Below are 23,253 nucleotides of genomic sequence, written 5' to 3' on the forward strand. Positions count from 1 at the left end.
AAAACATCAGATACGTGTTTGTAAATGTTTTCTCCCAGTCTGTGGCTTATCTTCTTATTTTCCTAACCATGACCTTCAAAAAGCAGAAGTTTTAATTTTGATGAAATTCAGTTTATCAGTTTTTTGTTGTTGTCGTTGCCATGGATCATGTTTTTGGTGTTGTTTCTAAGAAATCTTTGCATAACCTAAGTCAGAAGGATTTTCTTTTTTGTTTTTTTCAAGGAGTTTTACAGACATATCTTGGAGATATTGTGGGTTTGGTTTTAGACCACCACAGTAAAGCAAATATGGTAATAAAGTGAGTCACACAAATTGTTTGGTTTTCCAGTGCATATAAAAGTTATGCTTACGGTGGGTGCGGTGACTCATGCCTGTAATCCCAGCACTTTGGGAGGCCGAGGCAGGCGGATCACGAGGTCAGGAGATCGAGACCATCCTGACCAACATGGTGAAACCCGTCTCTCCAAAAAATACAAAAATTAGCTGAGCATGGTGGTGTGTGCCTGTAATCCCATCTACTCGGGAGGCTGAGGCAGAAGAATCGCTTGAACCCAGGAGGCGGAGGCAGAGGTTGCCGTGAGCTGAGATCGTGCCACTGCATTCCAGCCTGGGCGACAGAGCGAGACTCTGTCTCACACACGAAAAAAGTTATGTTTACATTATACTGTAGTCTATTTAGTGTGCAAAAGCATTATGTCTAAAAATGTACATACCTTAATTAAAGGACACTTTATTGCTAAAAAATACTAACAATCTATCTGAGCCTTCAACAAATCACACACTTTTTGCTGGTGGAAGATCTTGCCTTGATGCTGATGGCTGCTGACTGATCAAGGTGGTGGTTGTTGAAGGTTGGGGTGGCTGGCTATTTCTTAAGACAGCAGTGAAGTTTGCCACATCAATTGACTCTTTCTTTCATAAGATGTTTCTCTGTAGCACGTGATGCTGTTTGATAGTATTTTACTCGCAGTAGAGCTTCATTCAAAATTGGAGTCAGTCCTCTCAAACCCTGCAGGGGCTTTATCCACTACATTTATTTAATATTCTGAATCTTTTGTGGTCATTTCCACAGTGTTCACCATATCTTCACCAGGAGTAGATTCCATTTCGAAAAACCACTCTTTGTTCATCTATGAGAAGTGACTCCTCATTCATTCAACTTTGATCATGAGACCGCAGCAAATCAGTCACATCTTCAGGATCCACTTCTAATTCTAGTTCTCGTTCTATTCTCATCACATCTGTAGTTACTTTCCCCACTGAAGTTTTGAACCCCTCAAAGTCATCCATGAAGCATGGAATCAACCTCTTCCAAACTCCTGTTAATGTTGATATTTTGACTTCCTCCCATGAATCACACATGTTCTTGCAGCATCTAGAAGGGTGAATCCTTTCCAGAAGATTTTCAATTGACTTTGCCCTGATCCATCAGAGAAGTCACTATTTATGACAACTATAGCCTTAGGAAATTTGTTTCCTAAATAATAAGACTTGACAGTCAAAATGACTCCTTGATCCATGGACTGCAGAATGGATGTTGTGTTAGCAGCACAAGAACAACATTAATCTCCTTGTACATCTCCGTCAGAACTCTTGGGTGACTAGGTACATTGTCAATGAGCAGCAATATTTTGAAATAAATTTTTTTTTTGAACAGTAGGTCTTAACAGTGGGTTTAAAATATTCAGGAAACCATGCTATAAATAGATTGCTGTCATCCAGGCTTTGTTATTCATTTGTAGAGCACAGGCAGAGTAGATTTAGCATAATTCTTAGGAGACTTAGGATTTTCAGGATGTTAAATGAGTATTGGCTTCCATTCGAAGTCACCAGCTGCATTACCTGCTAACAAGTGAATTAGCCTGTCCTTTGAAGCTTTGAAGCCAGGCATTGATTTCTTCTCTCTGGCTATGAAACTCTTAGATGGCATCTGCTTCCAATATGAGGCTATTTCATCCACACTGAAATGCTGTTGTTTAATGTAGCCACCCTCATGCATGATGTTAGCTAGTTCTTGTAGATAACTTGCTTCTCCATCAGCACTCGCTGTTTCACTTTGTACTGCTATGTCATGGAAATGGCTTTTTTCCTTCAACCTCATGAACCAACCTCTGCTAGCTTCCATCTTTTTTTCAGCTTCCTCACCCACCTTGGCCTTCATAGAATTGAGGAGTTAGGGCCTTGCTCTGAACTAGGCTTTGGCTTAATTAAGGAAGTGTTGGCGGGGGGGCTGGTTTGATCTTCTATCCAGATCACTGAAACGTTCTCCATATCAGCAATAAGGTTGTTTCGCTTCATGTGTTCACTGGAGTAGCACTTTAAATTTTCTTTAAGAGCTTTTCCTTTTCATTCATAACTTGGTGAACTGTTCGGTGCAAGACGCCTAGCTTTTGGCTTATCTGGGTTTTGACATGTCTTCGTCACTGAGCTTAACATTTCTAGCTTTTGATTTAAAGTGAGACATGTGCGACTCTTTCTTTTACTTGAACACTTAGAGGCCATTGTAGAGTTATTCATTGTTCTGATTTCGATATTGTTGTGTCCTAGGGAATGGGGAGGCCCAAGAAGAGGGAGAGAGACAGGGGAACATCGCTGGTTGGTAGAGCAGTCAAAATGTATACATTTATTGGTTAAGTTTGCCATCTTATATGGGCGCAGTTTGTGGTACTCCAAAACAATTATAATAGTGACGTCAAAGATCTCTGTTCACAGATCACCACAGCAGATATAATCATGATGAAAAAGTTTGAAATATTATGAGAATCACCAAAATAGGACACAGCCATTAAGTGAACACGTACTATTGGAAAAATGATGCAGATAGACTTCTTTGATAGACAGTCTTCAATTTGTAGAAAAACCCACAAGATCTGCAAAATACAGTAAAGCCAGGTACGCCTGTACAGTTTTAGTCTTGTTATTTGTGTCTGTGATCCATTCTGAGTTAAATTTTGTATGTGCTTCAAGATATGGATTCAAGATGGTTTTTTTTTTTTGGCGTGAGATATCCAATTGTTCCATCATTAATTGTTGAATCAATTATCCTTTCTCTACTGAATTACCTTTGCATCTTTGTCAAAAATTAATCGACAAAAAATCAATATATGAACAAATTTTTGGACTCTATTCTGTTATATTTATCTCTATATCTGTGCTTATGGCAGTAACACACTGTCTTGATTATTGTAGCTGTATAGTAAGCCTTGAAATCAAGTAGTGTGACTCTTCCAACTTCATTGTTCTTTATCAAAATTGTTTTGTCTATTCAAGATCCTTTGTTCTTACGTATACATTTTATAGTCAGCTTGTCATTCTCTACAAAATATCCTGCAGTGATTTTAATTGGGATTGGACTATATTCATGAGGGGTGTTGGTCTGTGTCTGTGGCTAGTTTTGGTACTACGGTAATATTAGCCTTCTAAAATGAATTTGGAAGCATTTTCCCTTTTATTTTCTAAAGGAATACATTTAGGATTGTTATATTTTGTCTCGTACATTTTTTTTTTTTTTTTTTTAGATGGAGTCTTGCTCTGTCGCCCAGGTTGGAGTGCAGTGGCACGATCTTGGCTCACTGCAAGCTCTGCCTCCCATGTTCACACCATTCTCCTGCCTCAGCATCCCGAATAGCTGGGACTACAGGTGCCCGCCACCACGCCTGGCTAATATTTTGTATTTTTAGTAGAGACGGGGTTTCACCATGTTAGCCAGGATGGTCTCGATCTCCTGACCTCGTGATCCACTCACCTCGGCCTCCCAAAGTGCTGGGATTACAGGTGTGAGCCACCGTGCCCGGCCTTGTCTTCTATTTTTTTGTAAGAGCTTCTATAGACTTGATATTATAACTTTTTTAAATGTTTGGAAGAATTAACCAGTGAGGCCATCTGGGCCTAGTGTTTCTTTGTGGGAAGGTTTTTAAATTACAAATCCAATTCCTTTAATCAGTGAAGGACTATTCCTATTTTCTATTTTTTCTTGAGTAAGCTTTGGTAGTTTGTGTATTTCAAGGAATTTTTAAAATTTCACCTAAGTTATGTAATTTATTGCCATAAATTGTTAATATTATTCTCCTAATTTTGATACCTGCCGGTTCTGTAGTGATAGCCCCTCTTTTATTGCTGATAACTGGTCATTGTACCTTGTCTTTTTTTCCCTTTTGTCATTCTGGCTACAGACTTATCAATATTATTGAGCTTTTCAAATAACCAGCTTTTGGTTTCACTGATTTTTCTCTACTCCTTCTGTATTTTCTATTTTATTGATTTATAATTTTATCTTTATTATTTTTCCTTCTGCTTATTTTGTGCTTAGTTTGCTCTTCTTTTTATATTTATTAAGGTGGAAGCTTACATCACTGTCTTGAAATCCTTCATCTTTCCTAATGTAAGCATTTAGTGCTATAAATTTTTCTCTAAGCTCTGCTTTAGCTGCATCCCACAAATATTATGTTGTTTTCATTTTTATTCAGTTGAATATATTTTATAATTTCCCTTGTGATTTTGTCTCTGACTCATGGGTTAATAGTGTATTATTTAATTTCCAAATATTTGGAGGATTTTTTGAGGCATCTTTATGTTTATGAATTCTAGTTTAAGTTCCTGGTGGTTACTGAACTTACTTTGTGTGCTTTTAATCCTTTTACATTTATTGAGATTTATTTTATGGCCCAGAATATGGTCTATCTTTGTGAATGTTTCCTGTTGTAATTGAAAAGAAGATGTATTTTGATGTAATTAGGAGAGTGTTCTATATTAAAGAAGATAGTTAATAGTGTCATTCATGTCTTCTGATATGGTTTGGCTGTGTCCCCATCCAAATCTCATCTTGAATTGTAGTTCCTGTAATCTCCATGTGTCACAGGAGGGACCTGATGGGAAGTGATTGGATCATGGGGGCAGTTTCTCCCATGCTGCTCTCGTGATAGTGAGTTCTCACGAGATCTGATGGTTTTAAAAGCATCTGGTTTTTCCCTTGCTAACCATTCTGTCTCCTGCCACCCTTTGAAGAGGTGCCCTTCCTCCGTGATTATATACCCAGTCTTGGGTATTTGTTCATAGCAGCGTGAGAATGGACTGATACATCTTCTCTATCAATTTTTGTCTACTTTTGTCAATTACTCAGAGAGAAATATTGTATTTTGCAACTATAAGTGTTGCTTTGTCAATTTCTCCCTTTAGCGTGATCAATTTTTGCTTTATTTTTCAAAGCTCTGTTATTAGGTGCACATACATTAAAGATTGTTACATTTTCTTGATGAATTAGTCTTTAGCATTGTATAATCTTTATCCCTGGTAAAATTCCTTATCCTGAAGTTTACTTTTTCAGATATTAATATAGCTATTCCATCTTACTTATTGATATGGTTTGGCTCTGGGTCCCCATGCAAATCTCATGTTGAACTGTAATTTTTCAGTGTTGTGGAGGGACCTAGTGGGAGGTGATTGGATCATGGGGACAGATTTCGCCCTTGCTGTTCTCCTGATAGTGAGTGAGTTCTCACAAGATCTGATGGTTTAAAAGTGTGTGGCACTTCCCCCTTCTCTCTCTGTCTCCCCTGCTGCCATGTGAAGATGTGCTTTCTTCCCCCTCACCTTCTGCCATGATTGTTAAGTTTCCTAAGGTCTCCACAGCCATGCCTGTGGAACTGTGAGTCAATTAAACCTCTTTTCTTTATAAGTTACTCAGTCTCTGACGGCTCTTTATAGCAGCGTGAGGCTGGACTAATACACTTATGATTGGTATATCTTTTTCCATCATTTTACATGTAATTTATTGGTGTCTTTATATTTGATACATGTTTCTTGAAGACAATATGTAGTTAGGTTTTGCTTTTATAATCCAGTCTGACCATTTCTGCCTTTTAATTGGAGCATTTAGACTATACTTAATGTAATTATTTATATGATTGGGTTTATATCTACCATCTTGCTATTTGTTTTCTCTTTATTCCATCTGTTCTTTGTTTCTTTTCCTTCTTGTCCTGTCTTATTTTGGGTTGAGCAGTTTTCATAATATTCTTTTATCTCTACTATTGCCTTACTAGCTATATCTTATAATTTTTCCTTTTGTAATGGCACTGTAGGATTTAAATACACATATTTAACTTTCCACAATTTACTTTCAAATAACATTACAATACTTAAAATATAGTTTAAGAACCTCACAACCAAATACTTCCATTTCTGCTCTCCTGCCTGTTGTGCTATTTTTGTGGTATGCTTCTACTTCTACATACGCTATGATCCCCACAATGCATTGTTACTGTTTTTATATTAAACAGACATTAAAACCAAGGAAATTTATTTTATATTTGACACATTTTTGCCAATTACAGTACTCTTCATTTCTTTGTTTAAGTCCAAATTTCCAACTGGCATAATTTTTCTTCTGCCCTAAGAATTTTCTTCAATATTTATTTCAGTGCCAATCTGCTGGCAATGAATTCTCTAACTCCTTGCTCATCTGAAGAAGTTCTTATTTTGTCTTCATTTTTTTTTTGATACAGGGTCTTTCTCTGTCACCCAGGCTGGATTGCAGTGGCATGATCATGGCTCACTGCAATCTTGACCTCCTGGACTCAAGTGATCCTCCAGCCTTAGCCTCTTGAATAGCTGGGACTACAGGTGCATGCCACCATGCCTGACTAAGTTTTGTATATTTTGTAGAGACAGGTTTTCGCCATGTTGGCCAGGCTGGTTTTGAACCCCTGGACTCAAGCAATACACCCACTTCAGCCTCTCAAAGTGCTGGGATTACAGGTGTGAGCCACTGCACCCAACCTTGTCTTCGTTTTTGAAAGATATTTTCCTTGGGCATGGAGTTTTAGAATGACAGATATTTATGGAAAGATATGACTGCATTATCTTCTGGTTTTGATAGTTTCTGATAAGAAGCCTCTTGTTGTTTGTATCTTTTATTTTCTGTGTACAATGGCTCTTTTTTTCTGGCTGACTTCAAGATTTTATCTTTGGTTCTGCAGCAGTTTGACTAGGATTTATCTAGATGTGTTTTTCTTTGCATTTATTCCATGGGGTTTTGCAGAGCTTCTTGGATCTGTGGTTTGTTGTCTTTTATTAGTTTTGGGGGAAAATTGGCCATTTAAAAAATTTTAATTTTCTATTCTTTCTGTTTCTATTTATTCTTCTCTGTTCTCTCTCCTTTAGCTAGGATTCCAATTACATATATACAGACCATTTGCACAGTTCTTGGGTAATCTGTTAATTTTTATTTTCACTATTCTTACTCTTTATATTTCAATTTGGATAATTTATATTACACTATCATCAAGGTCAAAGATTCTTTACTTTACTGTGTCCACTTTGCTAATAAACTCATTGACAGAATTCTTCATCACTGATACCGAGTTTGTTTCTAACATTTCTACTTGACTAGTCTTAATAGTTTCCATTGTTCTGCTGAAATTTCCCATCTGTTCTTAGAAGTCTGCCTTTTCCACTGCACCCTTCAACATATTTATCAGAGCTATCTTGTCTCTATCTGATAGTTCCAACATTTTGGCCATCTCTAAGATCTGGTTCTGTGTGTCTTAAAATCTTTGACTACCAGGCATTGTGTGTAATGGAACAGTAGTAAAGTAAATGATATTTATGCCTAGAAAGAAATTGAAATATTTCTTATGTCATGGCTTTGGTATAGGCCTCAAGTCAATCTAATCTGTAGTTGATTTAGGTTTAAGTTTTATTTATTTATCTGTTTATTTAGAGATAGAGGCTCACTATGTTGCCCAGGCTGATCTTGAACTCTTGGGTTGAAATGATCCTCCTGCCTCGGCCTCCCAAAGTGCTGGGATTACAGGCATGAGCCACAGTGCCCAGCTGGATTTAGGTTTTGTTGTTGCTATAGTTACCTTCGGTAGACTACAGGCTCCAAATTTCTCCAGTGGTGGACTGTCCCTACATTGTGTTCAATGAGGACTTGAGTCCCCCAGGGTCCCCACTCTGCACTCAGCATTGCATGCATGCAACACAGAGGAAATCTCTCTTCGTGTTCTAGTCCCTTCTCCAGCGGTGGACTGCTGTTACTTGTTGCTTGGTGCAAGGCTTGTGGTGGAGGCAGGGAATTCTTGATTATCCTGCTCTAGCTTTAGCCTTAGACAGTCTTGAGCCTGAGCCCCGGGAGTGGGGCTTTCTTAGTGTTCCTGTTTCTCCTCCAGTTTTTGACAACCTCAGCCTCTTATTCAGTGCAGGTACTAGAATGCAGGCTGACTTCCTCCCCTTCACCCCCGTGGGAACTAAACTCTGCCTTATTGGTTGGGGGATCTCGAGTGGGAGTGAGATTCCTGCTCTTTTCCCAGTAGTAGCAGCAGCCCTCCGTTTTATATCAGTGCAAAATCCTGGACACTAATGGGTTGCCTCTTCCTTGCCAGTGTCCAGCGGCTTTTCCTTTGGTTTTCTTTTCTCACTCTGTTGCCCAGGATGGAGTACAGCGGTGCTATCACGGCTCACTGCAGCCTCCAACTTCCCAGGCTCAGGTGATCCTCACACCAGCCTCCTAAGTAGCTGGGACTACAGGCATGCACCATCACATCTGGCTTTTTTTTTTTTTTTTTTTTTTTTTTTTTTTTAGAGACAGAGTTTTGCCATGTTGCCCAGGCTAGTCTCGAACCCCTAGGCTCAAGCAATTCGCCTACCTCGGCCACCCAAAGTATTGGGATTACTGGCATGAGCCAAGGCACCCGGCCCTGATGGCTTTTGCTTAGTGTCACTGTAGCATTGTAGTGGGAGGGTCTTCTACTCCTCCAGCAGAGGCAGTCAACATTTGCTTTATAGCAGGTCAGGGACCTGTGGGATGGGCATCTTAAATCAAAGCAAAGCCAGGGTACAGGTGTTTATCTCTTGGCAGCAGCCAATTACTACCTTGCACTCATGCAGAGCCCAGAGCACAGATGGGCTTCTCCAGGTACTCCTGCTCCACCCTCAACCCTTGGCACGTCTTGCATGGCTGTGTTACCATGGGGCCTCCCTCAGGCCCTGTCCCACTCCACATCATTCTCATGAGTGTCCAGTGGAGGACTGTAGGAAGAAACTGTCTGGGGGTACAGGTTACCCTTGTGTCTGGGGCTCCCAGTAAACTGCCACTCTAGCTAATGCTCAGCCATTAAGATTTCATTAAGGTATTAGTCATTTTCTCCTTATCTACTTTTGCGGCAACTACCTATTCCTCCATGCTCTGTCAAACATGAAACAGATCATGTGTTTCATCTATCAAAGATAATGCATTCTGGTTACCTCCAGAAACCAGTTTGCTTGGTGGCCTGTGACTTCAGCTCTCCAGTAGGCTAAAAAAAAAAAAAAAAAAAAAAAAGATTTGGTACATTATTTAGCTTTTCCATTGTTATAATGGGAACAGTGCTCCCATCTGGCTGTCTACTTTCTAGGTGGAAATCAAAATCATCTTAATACGGTTTTTACACAATTAAAAAAATCTCTTGTTTAACGTTTCTATTATGACTATATGCATTACATTCCATATCAAGTCATGTAGCAGCATTTCATTTTCTTGTACAACTTGGTTTTCTTGAAATTAATTGCTTCTTTTTATTTTTGCATTTACAAACTTTCTGTAAGACATCTCAAAAACAGTTTTTCTAGATGTTCAAACCTATTCGGTCGTCTATCTACTCTCCTTTTCCTCTTCCTTAATTTTTTCTTGAAGAACTCCCTCCCAGGGCATTCTTTTCTCCTGCTCCCTCCGGGTGGGAAATGCCCTAGTCCTGCTGTTCTTCACACATTTTCTGGGGAGTAGCTTTACCTCTCCCATGGTAGGACACAGGATTTCCTGTACCGTGTGTCTTCTTTCATGATTTACTCTCTCATTTTGTTGGAGCACATCCTCCAGCAGCTTCTCAAGAAAGGGTGTGTGTTTTGAAATTTTCAGTAATCCTTGGTTGACCGTTCAAGAGAGGAGCACTAAAAACCTAATTGCTTGGCAGAGCTTGGTGACTGGTGAAATTTCACTGTAAGTTAGGTCTTGGCCATGACATTGAGGAACACAAAAATGGAAGCAGCTATAGGATACTATTCTGGGAATGGTTAGCTCTTCAGAGACTTTTCTCCTGCCTTGGGGCATAACCCTGGCTGCTGCAGTCTTCTGGAATCTGAGTAGGGGAGGACATGGGGAGGGGATATTGTTTAATTCCCCCTTCTGCTCTGATTATGGTGCATCCTCTCTCCAGAGAGTAAACTTTGTGTGGAGCAGGATTGGGATGGTAGGATGGTGAGGAAACTCCTGAAAACTCGAGGTGGCAGGGGAGATCTGGGGACTGAGTTGGACATTAAAGACTCGCAACCAACGAATCTTGTTTTTATTTTTATTTTTTATTTTTTTGAGACAAGGTCTCATTCTGTTGCCCAGGCTGGAGTGCAGTGGTATGATTTTGACTCACTGCAGCCTCCATCTCCTGGGCTCAGGTGATTCTTCCACCTCACCCACCTGAGTAGCTGGGGACACAAGCGCAGGCCACCATACCCGGCTAATTTTTATATTTTTTTTGTAGAGTCAGGGTTTTGCCATGTTGCCCTGGCTGGTCTGGAACTCCTGGTCTCAAGCGATCCTTCTGCCTTGGCCTCCCAAAGTGTTTTAGATCACAGGCGTGAGCTGCCATGCCTGGACAACAATCCCTGTTTTTTTTTTTTCTGAGACACACAGTCTCACTCTGTTGCCCAGGCTGGAGTGCAGTGGCACCATCTCCGCTCACTGCAAGCTTTGCCTCCTGGGTCATGCCATTCTCCTGCCTCAGCCTCCTGAGTAGCTGGGACTACAGGCGCCTGCCACCACACCTGGCTAATTTTTTGTATTTTTAGTAGGGATGGGGTTTCACCATGTTAGCCAGGATGGTCTCGATCTCCTGATCTCATGATCCACCCGCCTCGGCCTCCCAAAGTGCTGGGATTACAGGTGTGAGCCACCGTGTCTGACCAACAATCCCTGTTTTTAGCCTCTTCCTTCATCCCCACTTCAGAAGTTTCTGATGCCTCCAGTTCTCAAGTGCTTCCAAGGTTGTGAGGTTTCTTGTCTCCCGCCAACACCACACCTCTCCCCACTGCAGGCACTTGGGTTCAACTTTTTTCAGTCTGCTAAATGTCTTACCAGGTGCCACCTACTTGTAGCCTCCAAAGTTTACCTGACATCTCCCATCTCTGCAGTTGTTTTCTTTCCCATTGTTCTCTCTTTGTGCCTGTTTTCTAGGGAGTAGCTTTACCTCTCCCATGGTAGGGTACAGGAAACCCTGTACCCTGTGTCTTTCATGATTTACTCTCTCGTTTTATTGGAGCACATCCTCCAGCAGCTTCCTGAGAGGCTTTGTGCCTCTTTTCTTCCTCATTGTACTGTTTTTCATGCCTATTTTCTTTCCCATTGTTCTGTGGCTTTATGCCTATTTTATTCATTCCCTCTCATGTTAATGGGGGTTTCAGGGGCACACATAAATTTGCTCTATTGAAGCAGAAGTTTATTAATTCATTTTAAAATGGAGGAAAATGAGGGCAGAGAGAGAGACAGATCCTACCCAAAGCCACATGATGAGTTAATAGCAGGGCTGGATGGAGTTTACATGTTGCTTTCTCCCAAACACCTTCCGTCTGGGTAGAAGCTGGTGTCCTGGGGAAGCCCCCAGATAGACTGCTTTTTGGGAGGGGGAGTATATCAGGCAGAGCTGCTAATGGCAGCCATTACTTGGTGGTCAAGGATTCTGGAGTCTTAGAGACCTGGCTTTAGGCAGGTTTAAGTAAAGCAAGACCCTTTGCCCTTCATCCTCAGCTTCCTCATCTGTGAAATGCAAGAGTGGTGAGGGTCAAATAAGATGCTGCATGTCCTACTATTGGGACATGCCAGACACCTAGAAGTTAGAGGCCGTTCTTTTATCATCACGATGATGGCATGTACCTTTTCCAGGGCCAGAGCCAGTTCTTGGAGGAGACTCAGCACAGGGCATGGATCACTGTGGTACTCTTTTCCTGTGCCTGTGCCTTCTGACTTTGCAGAATGCAACAGCAGGTAAGGGAGCTCTGCTGAACTGGGGGCAGCCCTAGCCCAGTCCTGGGACTATGATGCAAAAGGGGCAGGCATCAAACCCTGGGAGATTGAAAGGGGCCACTTAGGCTTCCTGGGGGCAGCAGGAGCTGCTTGTGAACTAGACTCTCAGGCTGGGATGGAAAGCCCAGAGGTGGTGGGGCCAGAGGGTAGCTGAGACACAAGCTGAGGGGGAGGTGTGTCCCCACAGAGACATGGAAAGAACTCCTCAGCTACATGGAGAATATGCAAGTGTCCAGAGCCCGGAGCCCGTTTTTTTACCTTCGGTGAGTTGGGGGTGGCCTTCTCCTGTTTAGAGCCAGCTGTGTCTCCCACCCCAAGCCTGCACCTTGAATCAGTGGGTCAGAGTTGGTCTTGTATAGACTCTTAACTGTGCATTTTTTCAGCACTTTTATTGAGTGCCTACTGCATGCCTGACACTAGGCTCTGCGGATGCAGGGTGGGCGTGTCACTGCCCTCATGAAGTTTATCATTGAGGAATGGGGGCCCTTAATCATGGATATCATGAAACTAAGTGTAGAATTGTGGGTCTCCATGCATTTTCCTGGGCAGGGACTCTAAAATTCTGGCTGGGTTCTCCAGGGTCTGTGACCCAAAGACTGAGCAGCTCTGGGTGAGCAGACAATGCTGAAGACTGGTCAGGGATAAGAGCGGCTACTGGGAAGCTGTGAGGGAGCAGTCAGGGAAGGCTTCCTGGAGAAGGTGACAACAAACTGGGACCTGAACAGGAGTTAATCGAGAGGAGGGGATAGATGGGGTAGGGAGGTAACAGTGTGCCAAGGACACTGTGTATGCAGTGGTCTGGAGGTGGGAGTCGCAGGGGTGTGGGTGGGGAGGCCCTGCCCTCCCAGGCTGTCTAGAGCTCCCTCTCACCCTTACCCCACTCTGGGCTCTGGCCTCCCTGGCCGTCTCTCTGGGCTGCAGTCAACTTCACCAGCTGGAGCAGATGCTACTGAACACCAGCTTCCCGGGCTACAACCTGACCTTGCAGACACCCGCCATCCAGTCTCTGGCCTTCAAGCTGAGCTGCAACTTCTCTGGCCTCTCACTGAGCAGTGCCACTCTGAAGCGGGTGCCCCAGGTCAGAGGCTGCAGGTGGTGGTGGTGGGGGCGTGGCCAGCTGCCCCTGCCCTAGAAGTCCTCCAGGGGTTTAAGGTGTGGACTTTCTTTAGGCTCCACCGTCCTCCTCCCCACACCCCCCAGTCCAGGCTCTGCCCTAACTGGCAGTGAGTTACCTCCTCTGTAAAATGGGGCTGATACTCGCTGTGTGAATTGTGGAAAGGGTGGTGCTTTATGGCCCCTCTAGGGTGGAGTCTTCTTCCTGCTTTGGCTGGAGGCTACCCCCTGGGGGAGGCAGCTGTGAGAGAGGCCAGGAACCCTGGCTCCTTTTAGGACCCTGGGATGATTGGCTGGATCCCTGGCGGGGGCTGGGCTGGGGCTGAGTGCTGAGGTAGCTCCATCTTCAGGGGCCCAGTGGGTCAGGTAAACACCCCAAACTCAGGAACAGCATGGAGGGAAGGCCTGGGATCTCGGGAAGTTTGGGAGGAGATGCAGCCTGGGGGGCGAAGGTTCTGTGGGTGGAAACCCCAAGGAAGGTTTCATGGGGAGTGGGAGGCAGTGAAGGTGTTGGGGTCAGGTCTACAGGTCCTGGTTGCCAGACTCAGCTTGTCTGTGACCCTCTGCAGGCTCGGGGTCAGCATGCCCGGGGTCAGTATGCCTGGGGTCAGCATGCCATGCAGTTCCCCGCCGAGCTGACCCAGGATGCCTGCAAGACCCGGCCCGGGGAGCTGCGGCTCATCTGTATCTACTTCTCCAATGCCCACTTTTTCAAGGTCAGTGTGATGGCGGGCCAAGGAGGGTGGGTGCCGGCCCCTTCTTAGGATCCACTGCAGGTGCCCATGTCACTGCCTGGCCTCTGGGTGACCAGCACTGAGTGAGACCAACCAGTCGGCTGTGCAATGCAAGCCAGCCATTGTCCCTCTGTGGGCCTCAGTTTCCCTGCCAGCTTTAGCAGAATGGTAGGAAGGCACAATTACAATCTGCAAATAAGACCTAAGAAACCTACTATGTGCCTGTCGCTAGGCGGGAGACAGACAAGAAGACACTTGTTCCCTGCGCTCAGAGAACTCTCTGTCTTCATGCTTAGACTAAGACCTTAGAGGTTTTTTTTTTTTTTTTTTTTTTTTTTTTTTTTGTCAGAGTCTCGCTCTGTTGCCCAGGCTGGAGTGCAGTGGCATGATCTCGGCTCACTGCAACCTCCGCCTCCTAGGTTCAAGCGATTCCCCTGCCTCAGCCTCCCTGGGATTACAGGCGTGCATCACCATGCCCAGCTAATTTTGTATTTTTAGTAGAGACCGGGTTTAACCATGTTGGCGAGGCTGATCCTGAACTCCTGGCCTCAAGTGATCTGCCCGCCTCAGCCTCCCAAAATGCTAGGATTATAGGCGTGAGCCACTGTGCCCGGCCAGACCTTAGAGATTTAATGTCAGCACAAGGTCGATAATAGCCACAAAGATCCAGAGCGATGGATGAGTCAGTGTGGGGTCAGGGCTCTTCCCAGTGGGCAGTCCAGGGGAGCTTCTGGGGAAGGCGCCTTTCAACTTTGGCTTTGAAAGTGTGTGAGGATAGTGGTGAGGTGGAGGGTGTGGGGCTGGAATGCATTAAACGAATGGGACGTGAAGCAGGGGGCGGTGAGAGGACAGCTTTCCCCCTGGCAGGAACAGCACATGCAAAGGCTGGGAGGCTGGGAGGCTGGGAAGGCTGGGAGGCTGGGAGGCTGAGAAGGCTGGGAGGCTGGGAGGTTGAGAAGGCTGGGAGGCTGGGAAGGCTGGGAGGCTGGGAGGCTGAGAAGGCTGGGAGGCTGGGAGGCTGGGAAGGCTGGGAGGCTGGGAGGCTGAGAAGGCTGGGAGGCTGGGAGGCTGGGAAGGCTGGGAGGCTGGGAGGCTGGGAAGGCTGGGAGGCTGGGAGGCTGGGAGGCTGGGAAGGCTGGGAGGCTGGGAGGTTGAGAAGGCTGGGAGGCTGGGAAGGCTGGGAGGCTGGGAAGGCTGGGAGGCTGGGAGGTTGAGAAGGCTGGGAGGCTGGGAAGGCTGGGAGGCTGGGAGGCTGAGAAGGCTGGGAGGCTGGGAGGTTGAGAAGGCTGGGAGGCTGAGAAGGCTGGGAGGCTGGGAGGCTGAGAAGGCTGGGAGGCTGGGAGGTTGAGAAGGCTGGGAGGCTGGGAAGGCTGGGAGGCTGGGAGGCTGGGAAGGCTGGGAGGCTGGGAGGCTGGGAAGGCTGGGAGGCTGGGAGGCTGGGAAGGCTGGGAAGCTGGGAGGCTGGGAAGGCTGGGAAGCTGGGAGGCTGGGAAGGCTTTCATGCTGCACACGTGAAACTCTTGCTGCTTGTTCTCATCCAGGGAAGCGGGGCTCAGACCTTACCCAGGGCCTCCCGATTTCCCCCCCCACTCAACCCTTCTCCTGCTGCCCTTCCAGGATGAAAACAACTCATCTCTGCTCAATAACTACGTCCTGGGGGCCCAGCTGAGTCATGGACACGTGAACAACCTCAGGGATCCGGTGAACATCAGCTTCTGGCACAACCAAAGCCTGGTACTGCTGGGGGCGCCCCCATTTCCCCTGCACCCCTGCCCCTCTGTGACTCTCCTGTTGAACATTGGTTTGACCAGACCCAAACCTGTGGAACCCTCTTGGAAATCCATCACACTTTGAAAATTCCTGCTCAAGAAATAAGAAAGAGAGGTTTTTACTCATGCATTTGTCAGGATGCTTTCAGTTGCAAGTGAGAAAAGACCACCTCAAGCCAGCTTGAGCACAGAGGGAACTGATTGGCACACATCAATGAAATGTCTAGGGGTGGTCCACCAGCTTCAGGCACAGCTGGATCCAGGGACAGATCTGATGCCCTCGTGGCTCAGTCTGTCTCCATCTCAGCAATGGTCTCCTGCCTGGGCTGTCCATTCTGTGGCATGATGGATGCTGAAGAGCCAGACTTCCTTTCCTTCTTCCCATCAGGCTCTTCCCTCCACTCTCCATCCCCAACCTGCCCCAGTGCAGACCAGGGTCTCAGGATCTTAAAGGTTCATCTGGGTCATGTGTACATCCCTTTACCTGTCACTATGTCCAGGGGGATGGAAGGTGTGGATTGGCCAGGCCTGGGTCACAGGGCCCAGGGACTGGGGTGAAAGAATGAGCTCCTAGGGGAAGTGCAGATGCTGATCCTGGAACAAAGAAAGGGCTGCTCATTGGGGGTGGGGGCAGAGTGGGGTGGCTCACAAGCCTCAGTGCCTCCTTTTCTGGTTCCTGCCATTCCTGAAAAGCCCGGAGCCTCTGCTTTCTGCTCCATCTTCCCTTCAGCCTCACCAGGACTGCCCTGCACTGTAAATTTCACCATCATCCTTTCCTTTCATCTCTGGGCTTTTGCCACTATGGTTCCCTCCACCTGGAATGCCCTTGCCCTACTCATATAGAAATCCAACACATCCTCTAAGGCCTCAGGGCCCCCACCTCCCCTTCTCCCTTTGGGTCAGCTCTGCCTGCCCTCCATGGTTTTCCGTGACTGTCTATGTCATTTCCTCCACCTCTCCACCCACGTGACTTGGCGTTAGGGTTGTCTGTAGATGCGTCTCCCCCAGCCAGGCATGGGTCTGAGCACGTTGCTGTTCCCCACGGGGACGAGGGGAAGGGATCAGCTGGTTATGGAGTGCCTACTGTATAAAAGGTCAGAGCTGGACACTCAAGATTCCATGTTGCCCTTTGTTTTTCCACCGTTCTTGTAATATGGGTATGAATGATCCTATTCTGCAGATGACTAAACTGAGGCGCAGAGCAACTTGGCATCTTGCCCGGGTCGCTCTGAGAGCCCACAGTGGAGATGGGACTGGAATCTGAGACTGTCTGAGGCCAAAGGCCAGCCAGTGCCTGGTAAAATGTTGGCGAATGGACAGTTGAGTCACCGTTGGCCCCCAGGACTCCCAGACACTGATCTGCAGCCTTTCCTCTGCACCCTATGACTGACTCCAGCATCTTCACCCAGGAAGGCTATACTCTGAGCTGTGTCTTCTGGAAGGAGGGAGCCAGGAAACAGCCCTGGGGCGGCTGGAGCCCTGAGGGCTGTCGTACAGAGCAGCCCTCCCACTCTCAGGTGCTCTGCCGCTGCAACCACCTCACCTACTTTGCTGTTCTCATGGTATGTATGCATCCTGAGTGGGGCCCAGAGCTGTAGAGGGCCCTGTGTCTGTGGCAGAGGAGAAAGGCAAAAGCTGGTGCAAGGGGCAGAAAACCCAACTTAAATGGGCTTAAGCAAAAAAAAAGAAAAGAAAGAAAATTTAAGGATTCATGTTCCTGAAAAGGCTGGGGTAGGCTTCAGGCATGGCTTGATCCAGGGGCTGATCACTAAGATCACTAAGATAGCACTCTATCTCTGTCCCTCAACTGTGCTTGCTCTGTGCTGGCTTAGCCCTCAAATAGGAACTCCTAATATGAGATAATAATATAGCTGGCAGCAGTTCCAGGCTCATGCCCTGCAAGCTTTCAGACCAGTGGAATAAAATCTTTTACCCAGTTCTGCCAGCCATGTGCTCATCCCTGAACCAATCACTATAGGCAGGAGGAGGGAGGGCCCTGCTTGACCAGGCCTAGCGCACCTTTCTGCACAGAGAGGGCAAAGTGGTGGAACCCCCCAGGTGCATAGGGAGTAGGGGAAGGGAGGCACTCATAGCAGAAGAGGGAGATGGGAGCTGTGGCGGGGGCAAAACTCACTGTATCTGCCATGGCCTCGTTCAGGCCAGGTCCATGGCTAGGCTTGTGGGGAAGGGGACTTGGAGAGGAGGCCTCAGGAGGTCTCTCTGACTGAGGCTGGGAGGGAGGGCGATACTATGCTTCTGGCCTCCAGCCCCTCTTCCCTCCTGCAGCAATTCTCCCCGGCCCTGGTCCCTGCAGAGTTGCTGGCACCTCTTACATACATCTCCCTCGTGGGCTGCAGCATCTCCATCGTGGCCTCACTGATCACGGTCCTGTTGCACTTCCATTCCAGGTATTCCACTGCCACAGTGCTGGGCCTGCCCCCAACTGTGGCACATCACCCTTCCTTGTGTCCCATTTAGTCAACTAGAACTGGGTGTGCCTCTCCAGAGGGTGGGGGCCAGGAGGTGGGAGACCAGCCTCTTGGTGCGACTGCTGTGGGATCCCTGCCCCTTCTTCACCTCATTTTCCCCATCGGCATGCACCAGTGGGTAGTGCTGCCTGGATGATGTCCCTGGGCCATGGAGGGCCATGCTCTCACCTGCAGGAAGAAGATTGACTCTTTAGCACGCATCCATATGAACCTGCACGCCTCCGTGCTGCTCCTGAACATCACCTTCCTGCTGAGCCCCGCATTTGCCATGTCTCCTGTGCCCCAGTCAGCGTGCACGGCTCTGGCTGCTGCCCTGCACTACGCGCTGCTCAGCTGCCTCACCTGGATGGCCATCGAGGGCTTCAACCTCTACCTCCTCCTCGGGCGCGTCTACAACATCTACATCCGCAGATATGTGCTCAAGCTTGGTGTGCTAGGCTGGGGTAAGCACAGCATCTCTCCTCTCCTTCTCCTCAGACCTCCGGCGGGCAGGATATTGACCCCTTTTAGTCCTTTCTTTCCCCTCCTCCTCATCATCATAGTGGCCATTACATGACCACTAGCTGTGATCTCTGTCTACACCCACCTCTACTTTCTACATTACTAATTTTATCACCTCTTCCACCTCCATCATCACCATCATCACCTCCTCCACCTCCTTCACCACCATCATCACCTCCTTCACCTCCGTTATCAGCATCACCTCCTCCACCTCCATCACTACCATCATCATCTCCTCTACTTCCGTTATCACCATCACCTCCTCCACCTCCATCACCACCTCCTCCACCTTCATCACCATCATCATCACCTCCTCCACCTCTACCACCTCCTCCACCACCACCATCATCTCCTCCACCTCCATCACCACCTCCTCCACCTCCATCACCTCCATCATCACCTCCACCTCCATCATCACCATCACCTCCATCACCACCTCCACCTCCATCATCACCATCACCTCTTCCACCTCCATCACCACCACCTCCACTTCCATCACCTCCATCACCACCTCCTCCACCTCTATCACATCCATCGTTACCTCCTTCACCTCCATCACCACCTCCTTCACATCCATCATCACCTCCTCCACCTCCATCACCTCCATCACCTCCATCATCACCTCCTCCACCTCCATCACCTCCTCCATCTCCTCCACCTCCATCACCACCATCATCATCACCTCTTCCACCTCCATCTTCACCATCACCTCCTCCATCTCCTCCATCTCCATTACCACCATCATCACCTCCTCACCTCCATCACCTCCATCATCACCTCCTCCACCTCAATCACCTCCATCATCACCTCCTCTACCTCCATCACCTCCTCCATCTCCTCCACCTCCTTCATCTCCTCCACCTCTATCACCACCATTATCACCTCCTCCACCTCTGTTATCAACATCACCTCCTCCAGCTCCTCCACCTCTATCACCACCATCATCACTTCCTCCACCTCCATCGCCATCATCTTCACCTCCTCCATCTCCTCCACCTCCATCACCTCCATCATCACCTCCTCCACCTCCATCACCTCCTCCATCTCCTTCATCTCTTCCACCTCTATCACTACCATTATCACCTCCTCCACCTGTTATCAACATCACTTCTTCCATCTCCTCTACTTCTGTCACCACCATCATCACCTCCTCCACCTCCATTGCCATCATCATCACCTCCTCCATCTCCTCCACCTCTATCATTGCCATCATCACCTCCTCCACCTCCATCATCACCATCACTTCCTCCATCTCCTCCACCTCCATCATCACCATCATCACCTGCTCCATCTCCTCCACCTCCATCATCACCTCCTCCATTTCCTCCATCTCTGTCATCACCATCGTCACCTCCTCCACCTCCATCATCACCTCCTCCACCTCTGTCACCACCTCCTCCACCTCCATTGCCATCATCATCACCTCCTCCACCTCTATCACCACCATCACCTCTTCCACCTCCATCGCCATCATCATCACCTCCTCCACCTCTGTCACCACCATCATCACCTTCTCCACCTCCATCACCATCATCATCACCTCCTCCACCTCCATCACCATCATCATCACCTCCTCCACCTCCATTCATCATCACCTCCTCCATCTCCTCCACCCCTATCATCACCATCATTACCTCTTCCACCTTCATCATCACCGTCATCACTTCCTCCACCTCCATCATCACCATCACCTCCATTTCCTCTACCTCTATTATCACCATCATCACCTCCTCCACCTCCATCATCACCATCATCACCATCACCTCCTCCATCTCCTCCACCTCTATTATCACCATCATCACCTCCTCCACCTCCATCATCACCATCATCACCTCCTGTAGCTCCATCATCACCATCACCTCCATCTCCTCCACCTCTATCATCACCATCACCTCCACCTCCTTCATCACCATCACCTGATTCATCTTCCACCTCCATCATCACCATCATCACCTCCTCCACCTCCATCATCACAATCATCACCTCCTCTAGCTCCATCATCACCATCACCTCCATCTCCTCCACCTCTATCATCACCATCACCTCCACCTCCTTCATCACCATCACCTGATTCATCTTCCACCTCCATCATCACCATCATCACCTCCTCCACCTCCATCATCACCATCATCACCTCCTCTAGCTCCATCATCACCATCATCTCCGTTTCCTCCACCTCTATCATCACTATCACCTCCTCCACCTCCTTCATCACCATCACCTGCTTCATCTCCTCCACCTCTGTCACCACCATCACCTCCTCCACCTCCATCGCCATCATCATCACCTCCTCCATCTCCTCCACCTCTATCATCACCATCATCACCTCCTCCATCTCCATCATCACCATCATCAACACCTTCACCTCCTTCATCACCATCACCTGCTTCATCTCCTCCACCTCTGTCACCACCATTATCACCTCCTCTCCCTCCATCACCATCACCATCACCTCCTCCATCTCCTTCACCTCTATCAGCACCATCATCACCTCCTCCACCTCCATCATCACCATCATCACCTCCTCCACCTCTATCACCATCACCTCCTCTATCTCCTCCACCTCTATCATCATCATCACCTCTTTCACCTCTATCATCACCATCACCTCCTCCATCTTCTCCACCTCTGTCATCACTATCATCACCTCCTCCACCTCCACTATCACCATCATCACCTACATCTCCTCCACTTCCATCATCACCATCATCTCCTCTACCTCCATCACCACCATCATTTCCTCTACCTCCTTCACCACCGTCACCACCTCCTCCACCTCCATCACCACCATCATCACTTCTTCCACCTTCTCTATCTCCAACAGTACCATCACTGCTACCTTCATCACCGTCCTTGCCCCTTTCTTGCTTATTTCTATTTCCTCAGAAGTTCCCCAGTCCTCCCTCCCATTTGCTCCCCACCATCACCGTCCCGGTGTGACCACTCCTCCCTCCACCACTGTTCCATTGTAGAACTGAGCTTCCTCCAAACCACCAGGCTTATTGCTCTGAAGCTGGGGGCTCAGAACAGTCTCCTCCCAGTTGTCCCTTGCCCAGTGGAATTCTGTGTCAGCAGCCCCAGGGACCAAGGGCCAGCCCTCTCCCACATCTCCTGAGCCTTTGTCTCACCTCTCAGGGGTCCCAGCCCTCCTGGTGCTGCTTTGCCTCTCTGTCAAGAGCTCAGTGTACGGACCCCACACAATCCCCGTCTTCAACAGCTGGGAGAATGGCACGGGCTTCCAGAACATGTCCATGTGAGTGCCCTCAGGGCTGAGTGGGCTCCCTGGCTCTGACAGAAGGGCCACATGGGCCTGGGACTCCAAATGGAATATTCTGTAGGCAAGGCACTGGCTGTGGGGCAGAGAGGGAGCTGGGGTTGACAGGGGAGTTTGCAGGGGGCTCCGTCACATCCCTTCCATGGATCCAGGTCTCCTGCAGAGGCAGCCTTGTATTCTATGCTGACAAAATCTACGGAGCCACATCTGTTCGCCAACATGCCAGGGCAGCCGGGCCTCCCGTCTCCTCTGTCCTGCCCTGTCCTCCAGTGCCCAGGCCCTAAGGGTCTGGCTCAGCCTGCACTTGACTCTGTTCCCCTGCAGACCACCTTGCTGCACCTACCCAGGCTCCGACTCCTCCCGATCTGCCCTGGGCACTGCCAGGCCTCTCAAGCCCTCCTAGTCGGACAAGAATGCTGTGGGGGCTGGGCTTGGGGGAGGCAAGGAGAGGCAGCGAGGTAGGCCTTTGGGGGCCGGGGGACACGCTACTGCTTTTTTTATAGCCCCTCCCTGCAGGTGAGGACATTAAGGACACTATTTATTATTATGCAGCATTTCTAACAGCCAGACATAGACTAGCCTAAGGAACCCCTGCTGGCCTGTCACTCACTTGCAGTTGGCTGTGGAACCTTCTTTTTCCTTCTTGGCTGATGAAGGCTCAGGATAGCTGGGGGCTGATTCTGTGGCAGGCCTTGGGTATCAGCCGGTTTCGTTTTCACAAGGGCAAGGGCTGGGTCCTGTTGCCAGCCCTATTTTACAGTTAGGGCCCCTGAGAAACAGGCAGCTTCAGAACTCTACCTGAGGAGCCCCAGCCAGTCAGGGCAGAGCTGGGGCGTGGTCTCTGGCAGGCTGGTCCAGAGCCTGGCCCCCAGCCCCTGAAGCAAGGCCGGGGGACTGCGTGGTACATAGGTGGGCCTGATCCCTCACAGTGAGGCTTGGGTGTATCAGAGGACATGTGACTTCAATTTACATGAATTGTTCTCTGCAATCTCCTTGACAGCCCATAAGGCAAGTGCATAATCATCCCCATCCTACAGATGAAGAAATAGAATCTCTGGCCTCAGTTTACATACTCTTTGAAGATGTATTTTCTTTTCTTTCTTTCTTTCTTTTTTTTTTTTTTGAGATGCAGTTTTGCTCTTGTTGCCCAGGCTGGAGTGCAATGGCGCGATCTCAGCTCACTTCAACCTCTGCCTCCTGGGTTCAAGCGATTCTCCTGCCTCAGCCTCCCGAGTAGCTGGGATTACAGGTGCCTGCCACCATGCTCAGTTAATTTTTGTATTTTTAGTAGCGATAGGGTTTCAGCATGTTGGCCAAACTG

At 47.8% G+C, this 23,253-nt stretch overlaps 1 protein-coding gene across 8 annotated transcripts in view; it reads left to right on the plus strand.

Moving 5' to 3' along the window:
- ADGRG5 (adhesion G protein-coupled receptor G5) overlaps positions 1 to 23,253 on the plus strand; it is a 36,688-nt gene that overhangs the window by 8,110 nt on the left and 5,325 nt on the right. For 4 of the 8 annotated variants that reach the window (XM_065537435.2, XM_074027051.1, XM_065537437.2 and 1 more), the window contains 9 exons: positions 11,912 to 12,013; positions 12,240 to 12,315; positions 12,974 to 13,130; positions 13,735 to 13,881; positions 15,517 to 15,633; positions 17,078 to 17,230; positions 17,955 to 18,076; positions 18,332 to 18,600; positions 21,794 to 21,911. In XM_065537435.2, coding sequence (XP_065393507.1) covers positions 11,950 to 12,013; positions 12,240 to 12,315; positions 12,974 to 13,130; positions 13,735 to 13,881; positions 15,517 to 15,633; positions 17,078 to 17,230; positions 17,955 to 18,076; positions 18,332 to 18,600; positions 21,794 to 21,911 — 1,223 coding nt within the window. In that variant the 5' untranslated portion in view covers positions 11,912 to 11,949. Of the gene's footprint in view, positions 1 to 11,911; positions 12,014 to 12,239; positions 12,316 to 12,973; positions 13,131 to 13,734; positions 13,882 to 15,516; positions 15,634 to 17,077; positions 17,231 to 17,954; positions 18,077 to 18,311; positions 18,601 to 21,793; positions 21,912 to 23,253 lie in introns of all 8 variants that reach the window. The other 4 variants (XR_012428868.1, XR_012428867.1, XM_065537439.2 and 1 more) reach the window with 2 other exon arrangements.

The sequence above is a fragment of the Macaca fascicularis genome, chromosome 20, assembly GCF_037993035.2.
Source record: "Macaca fascicularis isolate 582-1 chromosome 20, T2T-MFA8v1.1".
NCBI lineage: Eukaryota > Metazoa > Chordata > Mammalia > Primates > Cercopithecidae > Macaca > Macaca fascicularis.